The sequence below is a fragment of the Montipora foliosa genome, chromosome 12 (genome assembly GCF_036669935.1).
Source record: "Montipora foliosa isolate CH-2021 chromosome 12, ASM3666993v2, whole genome shotgun sequence".
In the NCBI taxonomy this organism is placed as follows: domain Eukaryota; kingdom Metazoa; phylum Cnidaria; class Anthozoa; order Scleractinia; family Acroporidae; genus Montipora; species Montipora foliosa.
This window is the reverse complement of record NC_090880.1, coordinates 535444-557071: the sequence shown is the minus strand read 5'-3', so window position 1 is coordinate 557071 and position 21628 is coordinate 535444. Positions and strand designations below refer to the sequence as shown.

General features: G+C 39.5%; 2 protein-coding genes across 3 annotated transcripts in view; both read left to right on the top strand.

Annotated features, from left to right (window-relative positions):
* The window catches only part of LOC137978604 (fibulin-1-like), a 36071-nt gene extending 19881 nt beyond the window's left edge, over nucleotides 1–16190 (top strand). The window contains exons 7-12 of one of the 2 annotated variants that reach the window (XM_068825599.1): nucleotides 7052–7171; nucleotides 7354–7473; nucleotides 8576–8695; nucleotides 9121–9240; nucleotides 14854–15098; nucleotides 15579–16190. In XM_068825599.1, coding sequence (XP_068681700.1) covers nucleotides 7052–7171; nucleotides 7354–7473; nucleotides 8576–8695; nucleotides 9121–9240; nucleotides 14854–15098; nucleotides 15579–15953 — 1100 coding nt within the window. In that variant the 3' untranslated portion in view covers nucleotides 15954–16190. The remainder of the gene's footprint in view (nucleotides 1–7051; nucleotides 7172–7353; nucleotides 7474–8575; nucleotides 8696–9120; nucleotides 9241–14853; nucleotides 15099–15578) is intronic. The other variant, XM_068825600.1, reaches the window with a different exon arrangement.
* The window catches only part of LOC137978606 (adhesion G protein-coupled receptor E1-like), a 193562-nt gene that overhangs the window by 1443 nt on the left and 170491 nt on the right, over nucleotides 1–21628 (top strand). The window lies entirely within an intron of this gene.

Below are 21628 nucleotides of genomic sequence, written 5' to 3'. Positions count from 1 at the left end.
AACAAAATAGGAAACGTTCCATCAACTCTACTCCTCTTAACAAAGCCAACACCAGCTCTGTTTAACAACCCAATGCCTTATTTAATATCTAATAGACAAGATGGCAGGTATCCTTCATAGAAACAAATGCTAAAACTTTTTACCAAGGGAAACTTGTCCTTCACCTTCCAAATTACATCACATACAGTACTTTCTAAGATGTCTTTACATACAGTAAAAGTCAACAAAGACTATTCGTAAACAAAAAGAATCGAACGCTTAATATTTTTGGGCTATTTTAGCAGACGGTAAGCTTAGCTTTGCTCTTATTTTTGACAGTGTTTGTCGTTGACAACATGGCCTTGTGCAACAGTTTACGCAGTTTTTTAGTTATCAATTCACTCTTTTGTCCTATTTTCTCTAAGTAATTCATTGGATTCCCTTTAGAAGCTGAATAAAATTTTCTTATGTTCAAAAGTTTATTGAAAGCTACGTCTTGTCCCTTTTTGGTCATAAGGGGAACACGTTGAGTATATCCGAACAATTATACCGTGTGTAAACAAGAGTTTGTTTGTAATGGTTACCACTCTAACAGCTAGCAGAAAACGTATAAGGTTGAAAAATATTTGAACTTTTTTCGAATAGAACAATGCTATAAAGACAAAGATACAACTGTCTCTAAAGAGATTGCATACCCCAACTCAGTATTGCTCAAAAACAAAAAGGATAAAATCGGATTGAATTACCAGCTTCCTTAATTCCACATAGCAGCTGCACAAGCACGCAAATGACCTCCCAGACTTCTTTGCATGCTACCAAAAACATCGAGAAAGTCTGGACACAAGTTTCAAAAGGTTATTATTCCGCGTTTTTTTTTGTTTTTTTTTGTTGAATAGTTTACCAATTTTATTGAAAATTATATCTCAAATATTTCAAAATGTACCCCTGCACTCGGTAAAATCCTGAAAAAAATGGGAAAAATTAGGAATTTCTTGAAAAAATTCGAGAAAATAGGAAGCAGGCCAAAAAATAGAAAAAAAGTAGGAAAAATAGGAACTTGACGCCCTGCTAAATTAGTAGGTTCCAACGGCATTTTTTCAAAATGGCAGCACTCATATTAAGGTTCCCTGTGCCGGTTAATTAAGCCCAAATTCGACGGAAGATGTAAGTTAAGTTAAACTAGAATTTTAATTTTTGAAGGTTCGCCATTACTAGATTTAAACTCTTGAAACAGTTGGACCGAGACTTATTTTAAATCAAGAGTGCGTTCGATTGACCGTATTCCGGAATAGGAATATTTGGAATAGAAGTTAGAAATCCTTCGCTTTTACGGGGATTCACATTAAAATTGTCAAACACCTGCTAAAATGATATTTTCAACATACCTTTATTATCCTTGTTGCTTCAAAACGCTGATATTATGTGGTTCATACTGGTTCATTTTTTTGTATCATCCGATCATCAGCGATCTGGTCCATCTTTAACTTTACAAATATATATGTCTGAAACAATTAAACACAAGTGTTTCCTTTGGAGATTAAAGTTCAAATTTCGAATTAAAAAAATTCCATAATACCGGTACTATACCTTGGGTTCGAAGCTTTGCAATTTTTTTTTTCTGTAAATGGGACGTAATGTGTGTAAGTGTTTTTCGCGATTACTCTAATCACTTCTGCAATCATTTTGCTTACATTAAAAAAATCCCACAATACCTAACTCGCTCGTATTACGCCTCTCCAAACGTTGCGACATCAAAGCAAAAGATTCATTAACGATTCTTTTTGTGCAGGCCCTTGTCGTGCGCTCACGTTTCAGCCTTCTCTTTCCGTTGCTAACGGACGTTTAAAGAATCATACAATAAAGAGTTATGAAGTACACAATATACATGGATGCGAATGGATTTGTTACCAAGAACATGACTGCGTCAGCGTCAACTTCAAGACTAAAGCGAACACAGATGGAAAACATACATGTGAGCTGAACAATTCTACTCACGCTGAACACGGTAAAGATTTGATCAACGCCGAAGATTACATTTATCGAGGAACGGAGGTGAGACATTCAGTTTAATTCACTCCTGTGACACAAATACAGCCGTGTTAACATGAAATATCTATGTTTAGTTTTTGCTTAAACAGTGGAAAGAGTTAAGAGCGCGCTGTGATTGGCTCCTCAAACTCCGAATATCCTTTGCTATTCACGTCCGACCAAACCGTGCGGGATTTGCGACCGAAAATATTATAACCGTTGCAGGAATAAATGCATGAGCTATCGGTGCAGATGTCACTGGCTAGCTAGTGTTGGATATTTACCTCTTTGTGGTGCTGTGTCTGTGGCTGGTGGTAAAGCTTCGCAGCATGGTAAATATCCACCAATAGCCACTCCCAATTCGGTACCCTGGTCCCAGAGGTTTTTCTTGAGCCTCGAGAAAGCCGCGAAGTAGCAAAGACCAGTCGCGAGTCTCTTTCTCGCCGCTTCGGGACTCTCTCACGGTTCAAGAAAAGACTCTGGGACAAGTGTACCCCTTAGGTAAATAGTTGTTAATTAACCTTAGTTTGCTTTTGGCCTTAACTGTGTGTGACACCTGCATTGGCATTTGGGTTAATGTTTACATTTATGAAATAAGTGCATCCATGTATTGGAAGTGCCCGTTATAGATGAAAGAGAAAAGAAGGGAGAAGAAGGAAGAAGTGGTCCTCGCACTTATCTTGACAATTTAAGCAATTTTCTCTTATATACAACTAAGGCTAATATACTTATTATATATGCTCAATAAGGCGGGCATTTTGATTGGTTCTCGCCTATGATCTAATAATTACCGTTTCTTTTACACTCCACCATACAAATGACAGTGATGTATAATTTCTTTTTCTTGTTCAGAACGCCTGTGGTAAATCTCAGTGTAAAAACGGTGGAACATGTCAATCCGGTTTTACACAGAAAAGATATCGCTGTTTATGCCCCCCTGGATTCAATGGTGACCTCTGCAACGAAGGTACGGATAATGATGTATTTTTTTTACAAAGAGCGCCTAACCCACCCCTCCACCCAAAAAATACGCAAATACGAAATTTCGTTCCCAGGACCGGGAACAAGAAAGTCGTGGGAATGAGGTTTTCTAAATCCCGGTTTTCACTACAGTGTTTAATTCACCATGAAAACGGGCCTGATGCAAGCATAAGTACAAGCGCAAGTATCAAAACGTATCCATTTCTTTGCGCTTGGGCTTATGATTGCGTTCGTTTGCGTTTTGTGAAAACGGGACGCTACTGAAGTACAACACAAGCTGTGATGTTCACATATGTCCAGGATTGACCCTAATTAGATGCACGACGATTTCAATAAGCGTCACAAAGTGTCCCCTTGCACTTCTCGCCAACTTCAACATCACTCGTGTCTCGGAATAAGACAATTAACGTCACAAAGTATCTTCCAAATGCTGCTCAATAAAAAGTAAAGATTAACTGCTGCATTTACCCAAAGCTAAAAATAACGCTAACGCTAACTTTTCCACTTACCTTGTTGTTGAACTAGGTAGCAAATGCTTAGCCTTAAAGGGAAACTTCATGTTGGACGTCAAAATTGAGCGTGCGTCTAATAAGAGTCAATTCTGGACACAATAAACACCAGATGTATATATCTAGACGAATTGCAGACGAAATCATCTTAAACGAGTTATTCTTCTTAAATATAAATTCGGCCGTTTATATATATATATATATATATATATATATATCTATATATATATATATATATATATATAATATATAGTTAAGTAGATCCCTTGAGCCAACAGCGTATCACCCCCAGGAGGATCGCAAATGGATTCACAGTCCAAGTTGAGGAGAAATTGAGAGAAAGTTATGGGAAACTCAACACTGGACAACTTCTGGGGAAAACTGTAATTGCCCTGAGCGGGATTTGAACCCACGTCCCCCTGATCACTAGTCGGGTGTGATGACCACTACACATGTTGAATCACATGTTGATCCAGCGTTATCACATAGAAAAACTGGCTCATTAGGGAGTCCCACGTAAATGCCACACATTAAATGATAAATCAGCCATGTTGCCAGCATGGTTGTCCTGATAGTGTAGTGGTCATCACACCCGACTAGTGATCCGGGGGACGTGGATTCAAATCCCGCTCAGGGCAATTACAGTTTTCCCCAGAAGTTGTCCAGGGTTGAGTTTCCCATAACTTTCTATATATATATATATATAGTATAAATTCACCCAAACGTTAAGATGCCATCTCAAAAATTGAGCCATACGAAATGTTGTGTTAATCGGTTTCAGCCACGTGGCTCCGAGAGTAACTTAATGGATGCCAAAGAATCGAACGCCGTGCCATTTTAAGGTTTAATAGCCTAATATCTAGCCTGTAATTGTCTTTGAATCGTTCACTTTATCTGGTCCAAAACATACACATTTGGGACGACCTGGTCCAAAACAAAGGGATGTTAGTTGAAAACGTCTCTATCAGGCGAATTTAATCTACATGAACTTGCAGACAATTTAGAGCTTCTTTCAGAAATACGATCGATATAGGATTCGTCAAAGCAACAAAGTTACTGACTGATCTCAATTGTTGGGTTGCCTGTGTATAATTATTCATTCGCAAATAAAAGTTCCCGGATATTATCATGTTAATTGACGATTTGTATCCGGTGTCACGGCGCCCATGTTGGTGTACAGAACAATGCAGTAAAATGCAAGATTTGTGAGGTCATTTTCAATTGTTTTGTACGCCAGCATGGCCGTCTCATCACGTGGATGCAAACCAAGAATAGATAATCTAATCTAATTCCATCTCCATCATCATTTATTGCAAGATCGAGACAGGAACTGTAAAAGACGCTTTCTCACTGAAAGAGCTTCAATAACTAACTATTGATTTTTCCCGATGTTTAACTTGTTCTAGACGTTAACGAGTGTTCGTCTAAAAACGAGTGTCACGTGAATGCCACATGTACGAATACCATAGGATCTTACAAATGCACTTGCAAAGAAGGATTTACCGGAGACGGAAGAAACTGCTCAGGTAAAGTCAAAAAGATGTAACGAAGGTATTATCGCGACTGTTGCTTACAGTTTTGTTTTGCACGCCTTGCATGCCCGTTAGTCACGTAATGTTTTGGCACCAACCCACCTTGTTGTCGTGCTTTGTTTGACAGTGCAGTACTCGAGTTAAAGTCCAGTCTAATGATTGAGGGTACAATCGCGACTGATGCAGACAGTTTTGTTTTGCACGCCTTGCTTGCCCATTAGTCACGTGATATATTGACACCCGTCGTCCCTGTGGTCGTCGCCATGTTGTATCGCTTGAAACAAGAGGCTACGGGTAGTCTACACTTTGCTTTAAGGAATTTTAGCCGATTTCCTTTAAAATTCACAGTATTTCGGGGATTCTTTTTATTGCTACAATAGCTTGGTCAATGTCCAGTTCAATTCCATAATCCAAAGTCCAAAGTCCATATTCCGTGACTCAACCATGTGGTTAGAATGGTTGTTCACATTTAAAACTGTTTTTAACGGCGTTTTCTCTAATCATAACCAGTAAACAGATTTTTTGCAAGTTTCCACAATGGTATTTAAGTAATGATCCGTGTAAAATGGATAGCAATTTCCTTTGTTATGGGGCAACGGGGCTTTCCCCACATAGGAATGTTACCATTTTTACACAGAGAATGCATAAACCTACAGGAAAGCCGTTAACGCAATAAAATTATTTACAGCCCACTTTGAAAGGGTGCTTTTTTGTGTTAAAAGATTTTGACCAATCACAAGAGTTGAAAACAAAAGCCAAGAAACGTTTACAATTTTTTATGTTCCCCACATACGATTTCTGTGGAATTCATTTAAACTGAGACCAGATGAAAGATGGAAGATGGTTGGAAAGTAAGGATGAATATAATACTGCTTTTATGATCTTTTGTTAACTTTTGCTGTTTTAGCCAATCAGGAGAAAGTATAGACAATAGAAAAGTTATCACCTTTTTGCATAACAATTGAATTCCAACATGTTCGTTGCCGTTGTTGCTATCGTTCTTATCTGGACGGTTTCTTAAAAATACTCCACAACAATCAGCAGCCTCGGAACCTGGACAAATGTGAATTATAATGACAAGCCATTATGCGGATGATGCGTCTCTAGTATAAATTGACCCAAACGTTAAGATCCCATCTAAAAATTTGAGCCTTACGAAATGTTCTGTTAATTGGTTTCAGCCACGTATCTCCGAGAGTAATTTGACGGATGCCAAAGAATCGAGCGGCGTGCCATTTTAAAGTTGAATAGCCTGATATATAGCCTCTAATCGTATTTGAATCGTTCACATAATCTTGTCCAAAACATACGGGAAAACCTGGGTCAAAACAAAGGGATTTTAGTCAAAAACGTCTCTATGAGGCGAATTTAATCTACAACAACTTGCAGATAATTGAGAGCTGTTTTCAGAAATACGATCAATATAGGATTTTTCAAAGCATTTAAGTTAAGGAGTGATCTTAATTGTTGGGTTGACTGTGTATGATGATTAATTCGCAAATAAAACTTCCCGGATATTACCGACAGGAAGCATGGCATGCTTTTCATGTTAATAGATAATTTAACCTTATTCCATCGCCATCATGAGTGCCGACAGAAATATAACAGCGAGATCGGTAGTAGATAGTTTTTATTGCAAAATCGAGACAGGATCTATGAAAGACGCACTCTCAGTGAAAGACCTCGAAAACTAACTATTGATTTGTTCGATGTTTAACTTGTTCCAGACATTAACGAGTGTTCGTCTGAAAACAAGTGTCACGTGAATGCCACATGTACAAATACCATAGGATCTTACAATTACACTTGCAGAGAAGGATATGGAGGAGATGGAAGAAACTGCTTAGGTAAACTCAAAAAGATGTAACGAAGGTATTATCGCGACCGATGCTTACAGTTTTGTTTTGCACGCCTTGCGTGCCCGTCAGTCACGTGATGTTTTCGCAAACCCCCACCTTGTTGTCATGCTCTGTTTGAAAGTGTACTCCTCGAGTTCCCTTTGTTATATTCATTTGGTTCCAGACATTGACGAGTGTTCATCCGAAAACAACTGTCTCGTGAATGCCACCTGTACCAATATCATAGGATCTTACAATTGCACTTGCAAAAAAGGATATGGAGGAGACGGACCAGGTTGCCCAGGTAAAGTCCAGTTTAATAAAGGTATTATTACGACGGATGCTGACAGTTTTCTTTTGCACTCCTTGAGTGAACGTTAGTCAAGTGATGTTTTCACACACACAGACCTTGTTGTCGTCGCCATGTTGCTTTGTTTGAAATTGAAATCCTCAAGTTCGTTCTTTTTAATTTTCATTTGGTTCCAGACATTAACGAGTGCTCGTCTGAAAACGAGTGTCACGTGAATGCCACATGTACGAATACCATAGGATCTTACTATTGCACTTGCAAAAAAGGATATGGAGGAGACGGAAGAAACTGCTCAGGTAATATCAAAAAGATGTAAGGAAGGTATTATTGCGACTAATGCTTACAGTTTTGTTTTGGACGCCTTGCGTACCCATTAGTCACGCGATATTTTGGCTCCCGTCGACTTTGTGGTCGTCGCCATGTCTTATCGCTTGGAACAAGAGGCTACGGGTTGTCTACACTTTGCTTGAATAAATATTTTAGCCGATTTCCTTTAAAATTCACAGTATTTCAGTGATTTTGCTACAATAACTTGGTTAATGTCCAGTTCAATTCCGAAATCCAAGTCCATATTCCATGACTTAACCATATGGTTAGAATGGTTGTTCACATTTAAAACTGTTGTTAACGGCGTTGAATCCAATCAAAACCAGTAAACAGATTTTTTGCAAGTTTCCACGATGGTATTTAAAAATACTCCACAACTATCAGCAGCCTCGGAACCTGGACAAATGTGAATTATGATGACGAGCCATTATGCGGATGATGCGTCTCTAGTATAAATTGACCCAAACGTTAAGATCCCATCTAAAAATTTGAGCCTTACGAAATGTTCTGTTAATTGGTTTCAGCCACGTATCTCCGAGAGTAATTTGACGGATGCCAAAGAATCGAGCGGCGTGCCATTTTAAAGTTGAATAGCCTGATATATAGCCTCTAATCGTATTTGAATCGTTCACTTAATCTTGTCCAAAACATAACGGACAACCTGGGTCAAAACAAAGGGATTTTAGTTGAAAATGTCTCTATCTGGCGAATTTAATCTACAGCAACTTGCACAGAATTGAGAGCTTCTTTCAGAAATACGATCGATGTAGGATTTTTCAAAGCAATTAACTTAAGGAGTGATCTCAATTGTTGGGTTGACTGTGTATAATGATTAATTCGCAAATAAAACTTCCCGGATATTACCGACAAGAAGCATGGCATGCGTTTTCATGTTAGTAGATAATTTAACCTTATTCCATCGCCATCATGAGTGCCGACAGAAATATAACAGCGAGATCGGTAGTAGATAGTTTTTATTGCAGAATCGAGACAGGATCTATGAAAGACGCACTCTCAGTGAAAGACCTCGAAAACTAACTATTGATTTGTTCGATGTTTAACTTGTTCCAGACATTAATGAGTGTTCGTCTGAAAACAAGTGTCACGTGAATGCCACATGTACGAATACCATAGGATCTTACAATTGCACTTGCAGAGAAGGATATGGAGGAGATGGAAGAAACTGCTCAGGTAAAGTCAAAAAGACGTAACGAAGGTTTTATCGCGACTGATGGTTACAGCTTTGTTTTGCACGCCTTGCGTGCCCGTTAGTCACGTGATGTTTTCGCAAAAACCGACTTTGTTGTCGTGCTTTGTCCTCGAGTTCCCTTTGTTATGTTCATTTGGTTACAGACATTGATGAGTGTTCGTCTGAAAACAACTGTCACGTGAATGTTAACTGTACAAATACGTTAGGATCTTATAATTCCGCTTGCAAAAAAGGATATGAAGGAGATGGAAGAAACTGCTTAGGTAAAGTCCGGTCTAGTGATTGAGGGTACAATCGCGACTCACCCGTTAGTCGCGTGAAGTTTTCGCGCACACCGACCTTGTTGTAGTGCTTTGTTTGAAAGTGCAGTCTTTGAGTTCCCTTTGTTATGTTAATTTGGTTCTAGACATTGACGAGTGTTCATCTGAAAACAAATGTCACGCGACTGCCAACTGTACAAATACCATAGGATCTTACAATTGCACTTGCAAAAAAGGATATGGAGGAGACGGAAGAAACTGCTCAGGTAAAGTCCAGTGTAATGATTGAGGGTACAATCGCGACGTGTTTTGTTTTGTCGACCTTGTGGTCGTCGCCATGTTGTATTGCTTGGAACAAGAGGCTACGGGTAGTATACACTTTGTTTGAAGGAATTTTATGCAATTTTTTTTTTTTAATTCACTGACAGTATTTCAGTGATTTTTTTGCTTCAATAGCTTGGCCAATGTCCAGTTCAATTCCGAAGTCCAAAGTCCAAAGTCCAAAGTCCAAAGTCCAAAGTCCATATTCCGTGACCCAACCATATGGTTAGAATGTTTGTTCACATTTAAAACTGTTGTTAACGGCGTTGACTCCGATCAAAACCAGTAAACAGATATTTGCTTTACAATTTTCCACGATGGTATTTAAAAATACTCCACAACAATCAGCAGCCTCGGTACCTGGACACCAAAATTTCGAGTTGAACCTGGACAAATGTGAGTTATAATGACAAGCCATGCGTTCCACATCGAAAGGTCCACACTTATTTTATAGTTAACAATTTAGGATTTAATATCCCATCGTGGGGATCAACGATACGACTCAAATAATCGGCCTACTCATTCTCTTCCCTCGGGATCCATTGGGTCGGAAAAGTCTGAAAAGATACTCCCGATACAAGGAACTCATGACACGTTCATAATCATTCCAGATTACAGAAAAAAATTTGATCTCGTTACAGCAAGAAACGTGAGCACCATAACCCGACAGACTAGCGTCAAAGGTCGAAATCGCTTTACACGACAGGTGTATTAATGGGGTCACCGTTAAATGCATCTACATGCCCTACCCAGGATTTCAATTCTTGTAAAACGCCTCCGGGATTAGAAAGCGCGTCCTTCCACGAACGCCTTAGTTGAAGGAAAAAGTACATTTGTCTTTTGAACAAGCGGGCAATTGGGCCAAAGCAACAGTGAGGGAAATGACAAACTCACAAACTGACTAGCTACGTCTCAAACTCGAAGGTTAGGAAAATCATTTTTAGCCAGGTCAAAACAGACTTCAACTTCACAATCTTTTTCTCTCGCCAATCTGACGGGGCTCCCAACTGGACTTATTTTCGTTGTACTTCCAACCAGAATTCTGAAGGTGAGACCTGACCAATGAAGAAGTAGATCTCGCATCGGTAGGAGATCTGCGAGCAAAAATGCCATCGTCAATATACAAAATAGCAAAAATACCGAGTGATCTCCAACGTGCAACGAATGGCCGAAACATTCTAGTAAATAAATAGCAAGCTGATAATAAACCAAAAGGTAAAACTCTGAAAACAAAATACCTAACGAATCCCGAGAATCTCCAAGGAACACCCAGATATTTCAAAAAATTACTATTAATGTCCACACGATGATAACCAGACTCTAAATAAAACGAAAAAATAACAAGAATTCTCGAAACATTGCAGCCTGGGGAGGCAAACCATGGTATTTTAACTTGAATTTCGGAACAAACTGATTAGCTGATCTACTAAGATCCGAGACCAAACGTAACTTGCCGCCTGAAACTATAGAAAGAGGAAGGGGAAGGTCCTGGAGACGAGGTTCGCAAAAACCTTGGCTCGGTTGTTCAAAAGCCGATTAACGCTATAATCCCAGATTACAATTAACCAAGGAGTTCATGTCTCTTCTCCAAAATGCTGTTCAACGCTGTTATTCGGCAAAACTTTACATTAGTGTCATGGAGTTAGAAACTTCGCAGAATTTTCCGGAGTAGGCTAATTAAATTCTACATGCCAGAACTTTTTAGAGTTATACTGGTCAGTCAACATTAATCAGCGATACCAAAAATAGATATGTTGTAATGTACAAAAATAGAGTTGATTTAGAAACTTCTAGAAAAAAAAAATAGTATTAACCGCCTTAGTTTAAACGGTAGTAGTGGTTGTTGTGGAATTGTGTCCTGTAAGTAAGAAGTGGTAAAAGAAAAAGAAGACGAGTGATAGAAGAAGCCTTTTCCTGTGCATGTGAGGCTACAGAAGTTAAAGTTGTTGTAGACAAGTGGATATGTTGTGGTTTAATTTTGTTTTTGGTTTGAATTTTTTTAACCATTTTTTTTTTCAAACCAGTTTAAATTTTTGTAACTACTGTTGTTTCAGTTTTAATCAGCTGTCTAAAAATGGATTTTTCTTTTTGTGGGGGTGTAGTTAAAAAACAGGGGCTTGGATTTTTTAGGGAGTCCAAAAAACAACAAGACATCTTTTCCTCCCTTCTACTGAACTATTCCTCCCTGATCCTCTCCAGTACTTCTATCGTACCCCACCCTCCCTTTACAATGTTCCTTGCAGATGTTTCCTACTTTAAATTTTAAGCTAGTTTGAAATTTAAATGACCTAGGTTGAAATTAAAATTAACCTGAATTTAAATTTAACTGTAACAAATACATGCAACTTTTTTAGCAGTGCACAGGGAGGAGGGGGGATGGGGGGTAAGGAGATTTATGTCTTGACAGGATGGGAGAGGGTGGAAATAAGATGTGTTAACTGGAAGGGAAGTATTACCGTCAGTGCATTATTGCCAATGAAATTTAAATTGTGTGCTACTCAAAAACACGAAATTAAAGTGATTGAAAATATATACTTTTTACAAAACCGTGAAATTTAATTGTTGCGAAATATGCGCGGATGAAAATCGCGATATAAACATGTCGCGAAAATTTCGTGTAATAAGGTACTATGAATTCACCCATTACGTAATGATTAACCTTGGAATTAAACTGATCGGCCCTCTTGCAAACCGGACCGGAATGTTTCTCGAGAAAAGGTAATTTCATCAAAACTAAGCCAGTAATTGCAAGGACCAAGAGATGATGAGGAGAGAAAACACATCCCCATGCTCCATGATTCTTTTTTTCCAATCTGTTTTAAGCTTCGCGCCATGCTGTAAAAGTTATATTGGTCTCGTCTAATCTCGTACCCAGATCTCACTCTGTCATTGGAAATGACCGTGGGAGATGTGGGAACGAGACTAGCTCTCGTCCCCATGGTCGCAAAGCCAATGAGAACCAATTAGGTGTCTTTTTAATAAAGGCCGGGACACACTAGGCGACAAGTCGCAGCGACATGTCTCTGCGACAAGTTGCTCCGTGTGTACTACTTGCAAAACAAGTCGCTGCAACATGACGCCTTTTTGGTGCACACATAATGGTCTCGTATGAGGGAATGTGAAGTAGTTTTCTTTATCAATATGGCAGACCATATGACGTTCTCTCGTTGGTTCATTTACATTTTGTCGCAGCGACTTGTTGCCAGAATCATATCATCATATATCATATATCTTTATTTACCCTCGGATTTTTAGAGTAGCTTGTAGCTAATTTCTACGAGCATTTACCCTCCCTACCATGATACATCACAGAAGACAGACCACAAGTGTACACACGATGCGACAACGCTGCTTTCGCTAATTTTGTCGCTGCGATAAGTCGCACGAATTCAAACTGGTTTGAATTCGTGCGACTGATCGCAGCGACAAAATTCTGCCGCAGCGACAATGATTTTCATGAAATTAACCGTGTCACACAAGGGGAATTGTTGCGACGACTAGTCCCCACAACGTGTCGCAGCGACTTATCACCTAATGTGTCCCGGCCTTAAAGTAACTGCGCATCATCTCCACGAGCGACGACTGAAGCCATGAAGAAACTCATTATTGTTGTATGATATTAGTACAAGGTTTCCAAATCTATCCTTTTTACACAACACACCGATTGTAGATTCTACGCTAAATTATAAGTACTCACTTGCTCAAACTTGAGTTTTCTGCAGCACCAGCAAAGGATAAAGGGGAAATTGTGATATTCTCAGTCCTTATTTCTTTACCCATCGGGGTCGACTGAAGGAATAGCTGCCTTTTTTCTACCAAAAAATACAAAAGGACGCGCAATGTATAAAAAAATGGCGAAATACTACAACTGCTATGATGGCATAATAAAAAGAGAGTTTTTAAAAAAAATATTCAATGTTTTACCTTGATGCACTTGAGGTGAAGTATTATCTCGATGAGCGTGAGGAGATCGATCACGCTCTCGTGTAAGTTGCTGGTGAAGAAGGATCGCCGCAAAATCATTATTCGTGATTCCTTGTAGCCAAAGGGCCTCCTTCCGTTCAATCCACAGATTGTATGTGGATTCCCTGAGTTTTAAACGTTTGATGCCTTCTGGCCTTCTTGGACGGCCCCTAGCAGGACGGCTGTCCGCCATATTGGCCGACATTTCTACGAACCGTGACAGAAAACCAACTACACAGTGCCCTTGGAAAGAATTTTCTTCCACGAATGCGAATCACAAAGATAGTTCAGAAACTATACAAATAATTCCAGAGGAAACAGGACCTAAATAACGCCTATAAATTGTCGAAATAAAGGAGGGAATATCAAGGTGATAAAACATGGATTTTCGGATGCCCTGAAAAAAGGCGAATGAAGAGCGTAAGTTGAGCGTGAGGGCGCAATGCAAACTGGGTGGGCGAGATTCTTTAAGCTCGAAAATTCAATACACAACATGATATTATAATTCACAAAGGCAGAAAATACCACAGAATCCTTTTCCAGCGAAAAATTTATTGAAACAAACAACATATTTGCTCTTAGAGGCGAAAACCTCTTCCTATTTCATTGCGTGCGTGAAGACAAGAAACTCAATCTGTACTTCAGGTAAATACAGCTCACTTTCATTTCGGCTCGACGGGGGATAGATTGTTGTCGAAGTCCATTACTCGTCGCTTTTGAGATTTCAGATGTTGGTTTTTCACCGACTGCCTATTTTATCCAACTGACTTTCCATCATTGAGCTCCATAAGGGTATATTTTGTTTAAGGATCCACTAAAACGCCATTCGCGTTACATGACTTTCGACGCCATTGCAGGCTAATTTAATGATTCTACTGTGTCCACCAGAGAAATCTACGCAGTTCCACTACCCTCTCGATCCTAAGAAAATACGCGCAGAAGGCTCTATGCACAAAGACACCACTTACCAGGGAAGTGACAGGCAAGACTTTTACCGACACGGAAAAAAAAAAAACTAAAATAAAATAAAATAAATAAAACAAACAAACTAAACGCAGACCTCGACTGGGTTTGCCATACTGGCAACCCAGTAAATATGTGGTACAGAGAAAGGTCCGTAATAGTAGGAGAAGAGAAAAAAAGAAAAAAAAAATCGTGACAAAGGAAGATGGAATAGTTGAATTAAAAAGGGAGAGGGGAATGGAACAAATTATCAAAGCAAAGAACAAAAACCTGGTTCATTCAAACTGTTGTTTGTTATTACGCTAACGCTCTGCTTTTCGAGATTTACTAAGCTAACACCCTGTAATAATGCAATCCAGCCAATCTACCAAAGCCTGCCTTAAATTCTCTTATGCGTGGATCAAGTCATGGTCACTGTCCGTAAACCAGTTTCTTTCTTTAATTGCAGCAAGTGATTGTCAAGTGACTGATTTTGTCTATAAATCTTATGGACTAAATGTGTGAGCTCTCGCCCCTGAGAAATTCCCGTTTCGTAGCTCCTTTAATTTATGTCATGAAATTGGCCACCTTTCATCGTACCCAAGGGATCAAACCTAAATCGAACCTCTTACGGTGTTTCTTGCATCTTCCAGGCAAGGATTGCTTGCATATCAAGACAAGAGGGCTTTCGCGCGGCGATGGCATATATTTGTTGAACCCGGATGCAGGAAGCCCCTCAAACGCATTTCAAGCATACTGTGATATGACGTCATATAATGGAGGATGGACCATGTGTTACACAACCAATGAGTACGCCAAACCCCGCATGGAAGTCACATACAATGCTAAGACTCCTTATGGAAGTGATGGCTACAGGACTGACTGCAACAACATTCCGGTATGTTGCTAGATCAAATGTCGTAATAAACCAATAACAGCACACGTAGTTTATACTTTTTTCGAGGCTAAATAACTCCCAATTTTCAACATAATAAACACTGACGCAACTTGTCGGTCTCACATGAAGACCATTCAGAATTTCTATTTTCAAATCATAGACAGGTTTCCCTGTCTGGTCAAGAACAGTCAGAAACCTCTACCTTCTACCGAATTCATTAATAATATCATTTTCAAAAAAAATTGCTGATCAAATCGATAAATCCAAGAGCACAACAGCCAAACAAACAAACAATACAAATGACATGCATATGACTTATAAAAGAAAGAAATGAAACCTTTCTAATGCGTAAAAATCTTGCCACCTTGGAAAAATCACAAATTTCCGAGTTGAAACCTATATTTTGATCTTCAGTTGACAAAGTAAGAGTGACTCTGACAAACCGCAATCCAAATAACTTTTTTTTTCGTTGTTAATTAGTTTACAGAAATCATGTTCGTCGACCACCAGACTGGAAAAAAAGCTTATTTCAAGCGAAAATCCAACTTCTCAGTTAAAGCCGCAGCTCAGTATGGTAAGAATGGAAGTGCTTTAGGATTGTGGGATGCCGTAGGAGCCTCTACTGCCTACTCCTACCAGCTGTTGATCTGCGACCATTCTTTCTACACTGGCTTCTTTGTGTCTGGTTTTACTGGTAATTGTTACAAACATTGTTACAGTTGGTGTGGTGATGGGTCATCGCCGTACTTCCGCACAGCCTCCACCAATTCAGGTTACAAAGGCGTGGCCTTCAACGTCAACGGTCACTACCCCCGAAACGTCAGCACCAGGCTGATAAGCGTTGGATTGCGCTAAAGTGACGCCTACTTCATTTTTCTAAGGGTTTCATAATATAGCCGGGAACTAGCGTGCAAATCTCAATAAACAAATACTGACAACGCTAGATACTGAAGTCAAGTCATCGAGAGAGAACCTGTTATGTGATTGATAAGAGATAATGTGATTCAGTTCAAAACCTAGAAAAATTAGTTTGCAATTGAAACTTTCATTTTCTGTAGGGTGTCGGGTAAATAAAGCAATTTCAAAAGAATCATCAGTTTTGGTTTGGCATGATCTATTTACCCTAAACATTCCTTACGTTTTGCTCTTTCATCTATTTATATTCATGTTTAGAGAGACTAATCTCAATAGCTAGGGTCCCCTCACCGACCCGTCAACTGAACAAGGTGCTCTCACCTACCCTTTCCGTCCGACCAACCCGCGTGTTAACAAGGTACCGGCTTCACCGATCCGCCAACCCCCCTGGGATTAATATATATTGGTAGGTTTACCGTAAATCCACGCTCAGCGACAAGTATCTCGCCTTTGATTCTTATTAAAGGCTGTTCAACTCAAGAAGTTTATTACTAGAAGTTTCCTCATGAGGCATGAGTGTCTACCATCTTCGAGTGAATATAAGGTTAAGAAGAGACAAGAAACCCGAGACTTCTTCTCCGTAACCTTTTAAAACTAGGTTTTGCTGTGTAATACATGACTTAATGACCTAGAGACATTTCGTGCATCTGTATCATGTAGTAGGCAAGGAGGTGTATGGGAAGAAAGAAACAAAAAAAAAAATGGTCGATTTGTGTGCAATGTAACAGTGGTGTGTTACGAGATCGCCATACTTCCACACCTCCTCGACCAGTTCAGCTTACAAAGGCGTGAACGCCACCGGTCACCGATCCGTCAACCCTAAAGTGATGAGCGTCGCTGTGCGACGAAAAGGCGCATTCTTCCTTTTTTTCTGAGGAATTCATAATATAGCCTGGAACTAGCGGGAAATTTTCAATAAACAAATAACGGCAATGGTCGATACCGAAGTCATGGGAGAGATTTGTGATGCATGGTGATTGATCCCTGAAGTTATTATTGCCACAAGCAACTCTACAATACCAGCAGTCCATAATTCAGAAGTCTCGATCTGCGATGAAATGCGGCCCTTATTTTTAGGACGGCCAGCACTATATATTTGCGGGAAATCAACGTGGCTGTATATAGTGCTCCTCGCACGATTCACACCTTATTTATGGGCTATAAGCTATCAGGGTAATTGGCTTCTTACAGTACCATGCACGCGCATACTTAACAATTATTCCACGAGCGCGCGTTGGATATGAGATGATAGATAGCCAACGAGGCGCTATAATCATCTCATATCCAACAAGCGCGAGTGGAATAATTGTTTTTTTTAAAACGCCCCCAAAATATAGAAACTTAGACTACAATAAAAATAAAAAGGCAGAAAAAAATCACGCATATGCTTGCCGTGTTTTTAGATCATGGTATAATGGCTGATAACCCATGATGGCTTAGCCAATCAAAACTCTCCAACTGCATTATCCAATGATCCAGTTTTTAATAAAACGATATATCATCTATGAAATGAGAATCGGGGGTCTTCCCTTGTCATGGAATGGCAGAATTACCCAGAATTCTTTTTGGGCATGAACAAGGCAACTTGAGAAGCACGAGACTGGTCCTCATCAAATGGCTGAAGCGCGGCCGGCGGAAAAAGCGAGAAGAAAATTTCTAACCAGATACGAAAGAGGAGCCCTGTTGTGTGTTGTTAACTTAGACTTTTATTTCTGAACAAGCTTTTATCATGGAAAATTCGCGACAAAGTAGTGCTCTTTCCGCTGTTATCCTCGTAGCAAAAAACTGGCCTTTCGTGATTTCTTGTCAAGGAAATGGTATAATATTTAGATTTATATTTGCAAGTTACCTGCCCTCTTACCACTAAAGTCAAAGGCTACATCACTATACCTTAATCACTATGCCTATAAGCGCATTCAAAGTTTCCTCATATTACTGTATAGAAGTCTGTCTTTTCACATTTTTCCTGCTTTTGTATACGAAAAATACATGTTCTCTACAGTCTTAATTCTTCTCATGATCTTCGCGGAAATTCCATTCTGCCCCTCAATAAACTCAGAACAACCAGTTATGGTCTTAGTTCTTCTTCTTACGTATCAGCTAAGTTGCGGAATGCGCTACCTGATTTTATCCTACCACTGAGTTTACTGGTTTTAAAAGAGAATCCCGGGCCGCATTTTGTACAGCGGCTTTTCTTTTTAATTAAAATGTCCTTAAATTTTGTGTATTTAGTCATGTATCTGTAGATGCTATGTATTTTAGCTGTAAATGTAATGTCTCGAAGATATTAGCCCTGCTTGTAGTTATTCTGAAATTCGAAATGAAATAAAGTTTATGCATGCATGTATGTTACCTTTAGCAGGGCGCGTGCGTACACTTTTTCCATCCGCGACTCCAGTACCTACTATATCATGACACATAAAATGATTTTTGTCTTGAATATTTAGGCGATCGAATTCTTAGTACGTAAAATTGACAAGGGCGGTCCTGAGCTGTGAGTAGGCGTGGAATTTGTCTCATATGACATTCCGTCAGCCCGTGCGTTAATGTTCTGGCTTTCCAATACGTACCATACCAAAAAAAGCAAAACAAAAAGATGCTGGTTTTTACACTGAAGGAACTTGTTGACATTTCAATTGATTCTACAGGCATAAACGTAACGTAAGAACCGTACGTGTCTTGTCTTCTGGAGACAGAGGTGAGACTGGGACGCCTAAAATGCTTTGTTGTAAACATGGCGGTTCACAAGTTAAGTTGTCTCTCTTAGCCTTTCTGTGTCTCTACAATTTAGGGGGCAAATTTTGAAAGTTAAAAACTTCAATCAATGCTGTATTTTGCTGGTTGGACTACGTGGCCCCGACACTTATAAAAAACGATGTGTTAATGATCCGATGATAACGGAACGGAAATGGTCCCACATAAGGACAGAGAAAAACTCTGATCAGAGTTTTCCTCTGGCCTTGTGTGGGCCCATTTCCATTAGTAGGGCTAACGCTCACATGGTTCATATGGGGTAGAAACCTAGCACTTCAAATTACAATCTAATCAGTTAAGTCTTTTCAAATATAAGTGCTACACAGGCAACGTTTGCAAAAACGTAATTCTTCCTTGTTCTAGATAGCCAGTTTACTACCTACTAATTGAGTGCGACATCATCGTTAACTAAAATGGCGAGGCTCAATTCCTCTGCTCATTAGGGTCCAGACCGCAAGTGGCGTCTCTGAGAGTCTATGGGGGAGGGGGAGCATGCTTGGTCGTTGAAACGGCGGCTATAACTTAGCCGGTCCCTACTGCATGGGAAAGCTTCAAAATTGGCAATAACAGTGTTCACATTGCGCACGGATTTTCGGTGAGTCAACTTGAATGAATGACAAACAGTTTGAAGAGTAAACGACAACACAACATCACTGAGCACATCTCCTCCCTCTCTCCTTCCTTTAAAGTGCTCAACTGCTCAATCAACCCCTTAATTTCGCTTGCAAAAGCAAATGGACTTTGACAAATAACTCTTCCATCAACAACTCCGAGTCCCGTCTCAGTTAGAGACACATACTTTCAAGCAGCGAGTTGTCCAAATCTGGCTTGGAAGCCCTCTTTTCTCAATGATGAAGTTAGTGGACACTGAAAACGGTGGTCTTGTAATCCAACATGTTATTTATCATCGTTTGTTGCTGCTCTAGTTAGAAGAATTATGAATCCGACTTACCAAGTTCCGATTCAAGATCCAACGCATGTGTCGACATTTGTCCTAGTGTCTTCATCACTGTTGAGCTAAGTCCTTTCTATATTCGCTTTTCGCGTCCTGTTTCAATAAATTGAATGTTTGAGATAAAAGGTTTCCGTTGGCATGGTTTAAAGGAGTGTGGACCGCGGAGCGGATGCAGACACCTTCACAATTGAACAATTTTAAGGTGGCTCTGAGTCCGCTCCAGAGAATTTTAACTTTGTACTGAATTTTATTTTATTATATAGATATTCATGAAATACCAGGATTTCTCCTTTTACTAAAACATCATATCTTCACCGCGCGCAGTGAACATATCATTTTTATCTTTCACATGTGAGGATATAGTTGTAGTCATGGTAACCAACACGATTAGCCAATAAAACGCGAGCTTTCTCTTTATTGTAAGATACTTTTGTGCTTTGATATAATTCTTCTCTACTACATTAACATTATCATGACATTATCATGATTTGCTTTTCATACTATGCGATCGTTGCACTGTGAGCTAGCTTATAGATTCACCAATTTAAGTCTTCGCTTGTTGTTTTGGTACCAAACCAACAACGGCCGTATTCGATACTCAAAACCGTATTGTTTGTCAAAAGCTCCACTTTTGACACGTTTTTTCAAAACAATCCGCTGTCAACATGATAACGAACCCGGCCGGTGCCGTGTAAACGGAAAATGTAACCGCATCAAAAGCGATGCGGTTAAAAGTGAAACCGTGACCTTGTAAACGCTACCTAAAATGCTCCAGGCAGTTCGTTGGCTTGGTTATGATTATTACGAAGTTTAAAATTTGGCGCTCAAAAGTATAAACAAGTAATCGTATGGGTTCCTCGTAACTTATTAAGATTTCTTTTCACTCGTTTTTTCAAAGTCTCGAAATTTTATCAAGACTTTGAAATCACTCGTGAAAATAATTCTAAATTTTCCTTGGCCCCCTACGATTATTCAGTTCTAGTTTGTCGGTTGAAGGACTACTTTTGAAGAATTGGGATTTACACTTAATACTGATTAACCGGCGCTACTTTTCTGGATTTGTTAATTTCTATACCAACCTGCGGTCGCATTTGGCCTTTACCATCTCTAATTCTATTCTAAAATTTATCTTTCACGTTAACTTGAAGATCAGAACTTACCGGTGACTTGAAAGGTTTAATAAACATTTAACACTACCACGCCGTGTAATGATCTATGCATTACGTTGGATCAACACAAACAGTGATAAGCATAAACACGCTACTGTTCGGACAGATCAAACAACGTTCACGAAGACATTCTCTTCAGAGGTAGACAGCTGTTTAGGGCTTGTTGGCCCTCGTAATGGCGCCGTAGCTAAAACACAATGAGCCTCAGTAATACTTTACCTATCTCATGTGTGTTGCTAGTCTGCGCACGCGTCTGCTTTCTAGTTTTAGCGCTGATCATCCTGGCAGATACATGCCAGCTGGCAAGCAGTTGACCGATGATAACAAAATATAATAGATCTCTCATGACCTGAAAGAGAAGTGTGTAACAATGCCTCATAATTGCAATTCGAATTTTGTTATGATGTGCATCGGTTGCGGTTGCACGTGCAACCCCTCCTCCCTCCCCAGATCATATACGGCAAGATAAGAACAATCAAAGAAAAGGGGATGAATGAATCGACTTTTTCATGTTTCATGCTAAAGTGGGTGCACCCCCCCCCCCAGGAGGAATTGGAAAACAAGCTGCGTACGTGCCTGGATTTCTTATCTTTAAAACCTGTTTGAAAGCCTGATTTTAAGCCCGGGTCCGAAAATGTGAATTTCAAAATTTTAACGGTATATTAAAACCATTTCAAGGTCTTACTTCCATTTGCAAGTAGCCCAAAGTTAGTCTTTTATCTCTATCGTCCTAAATA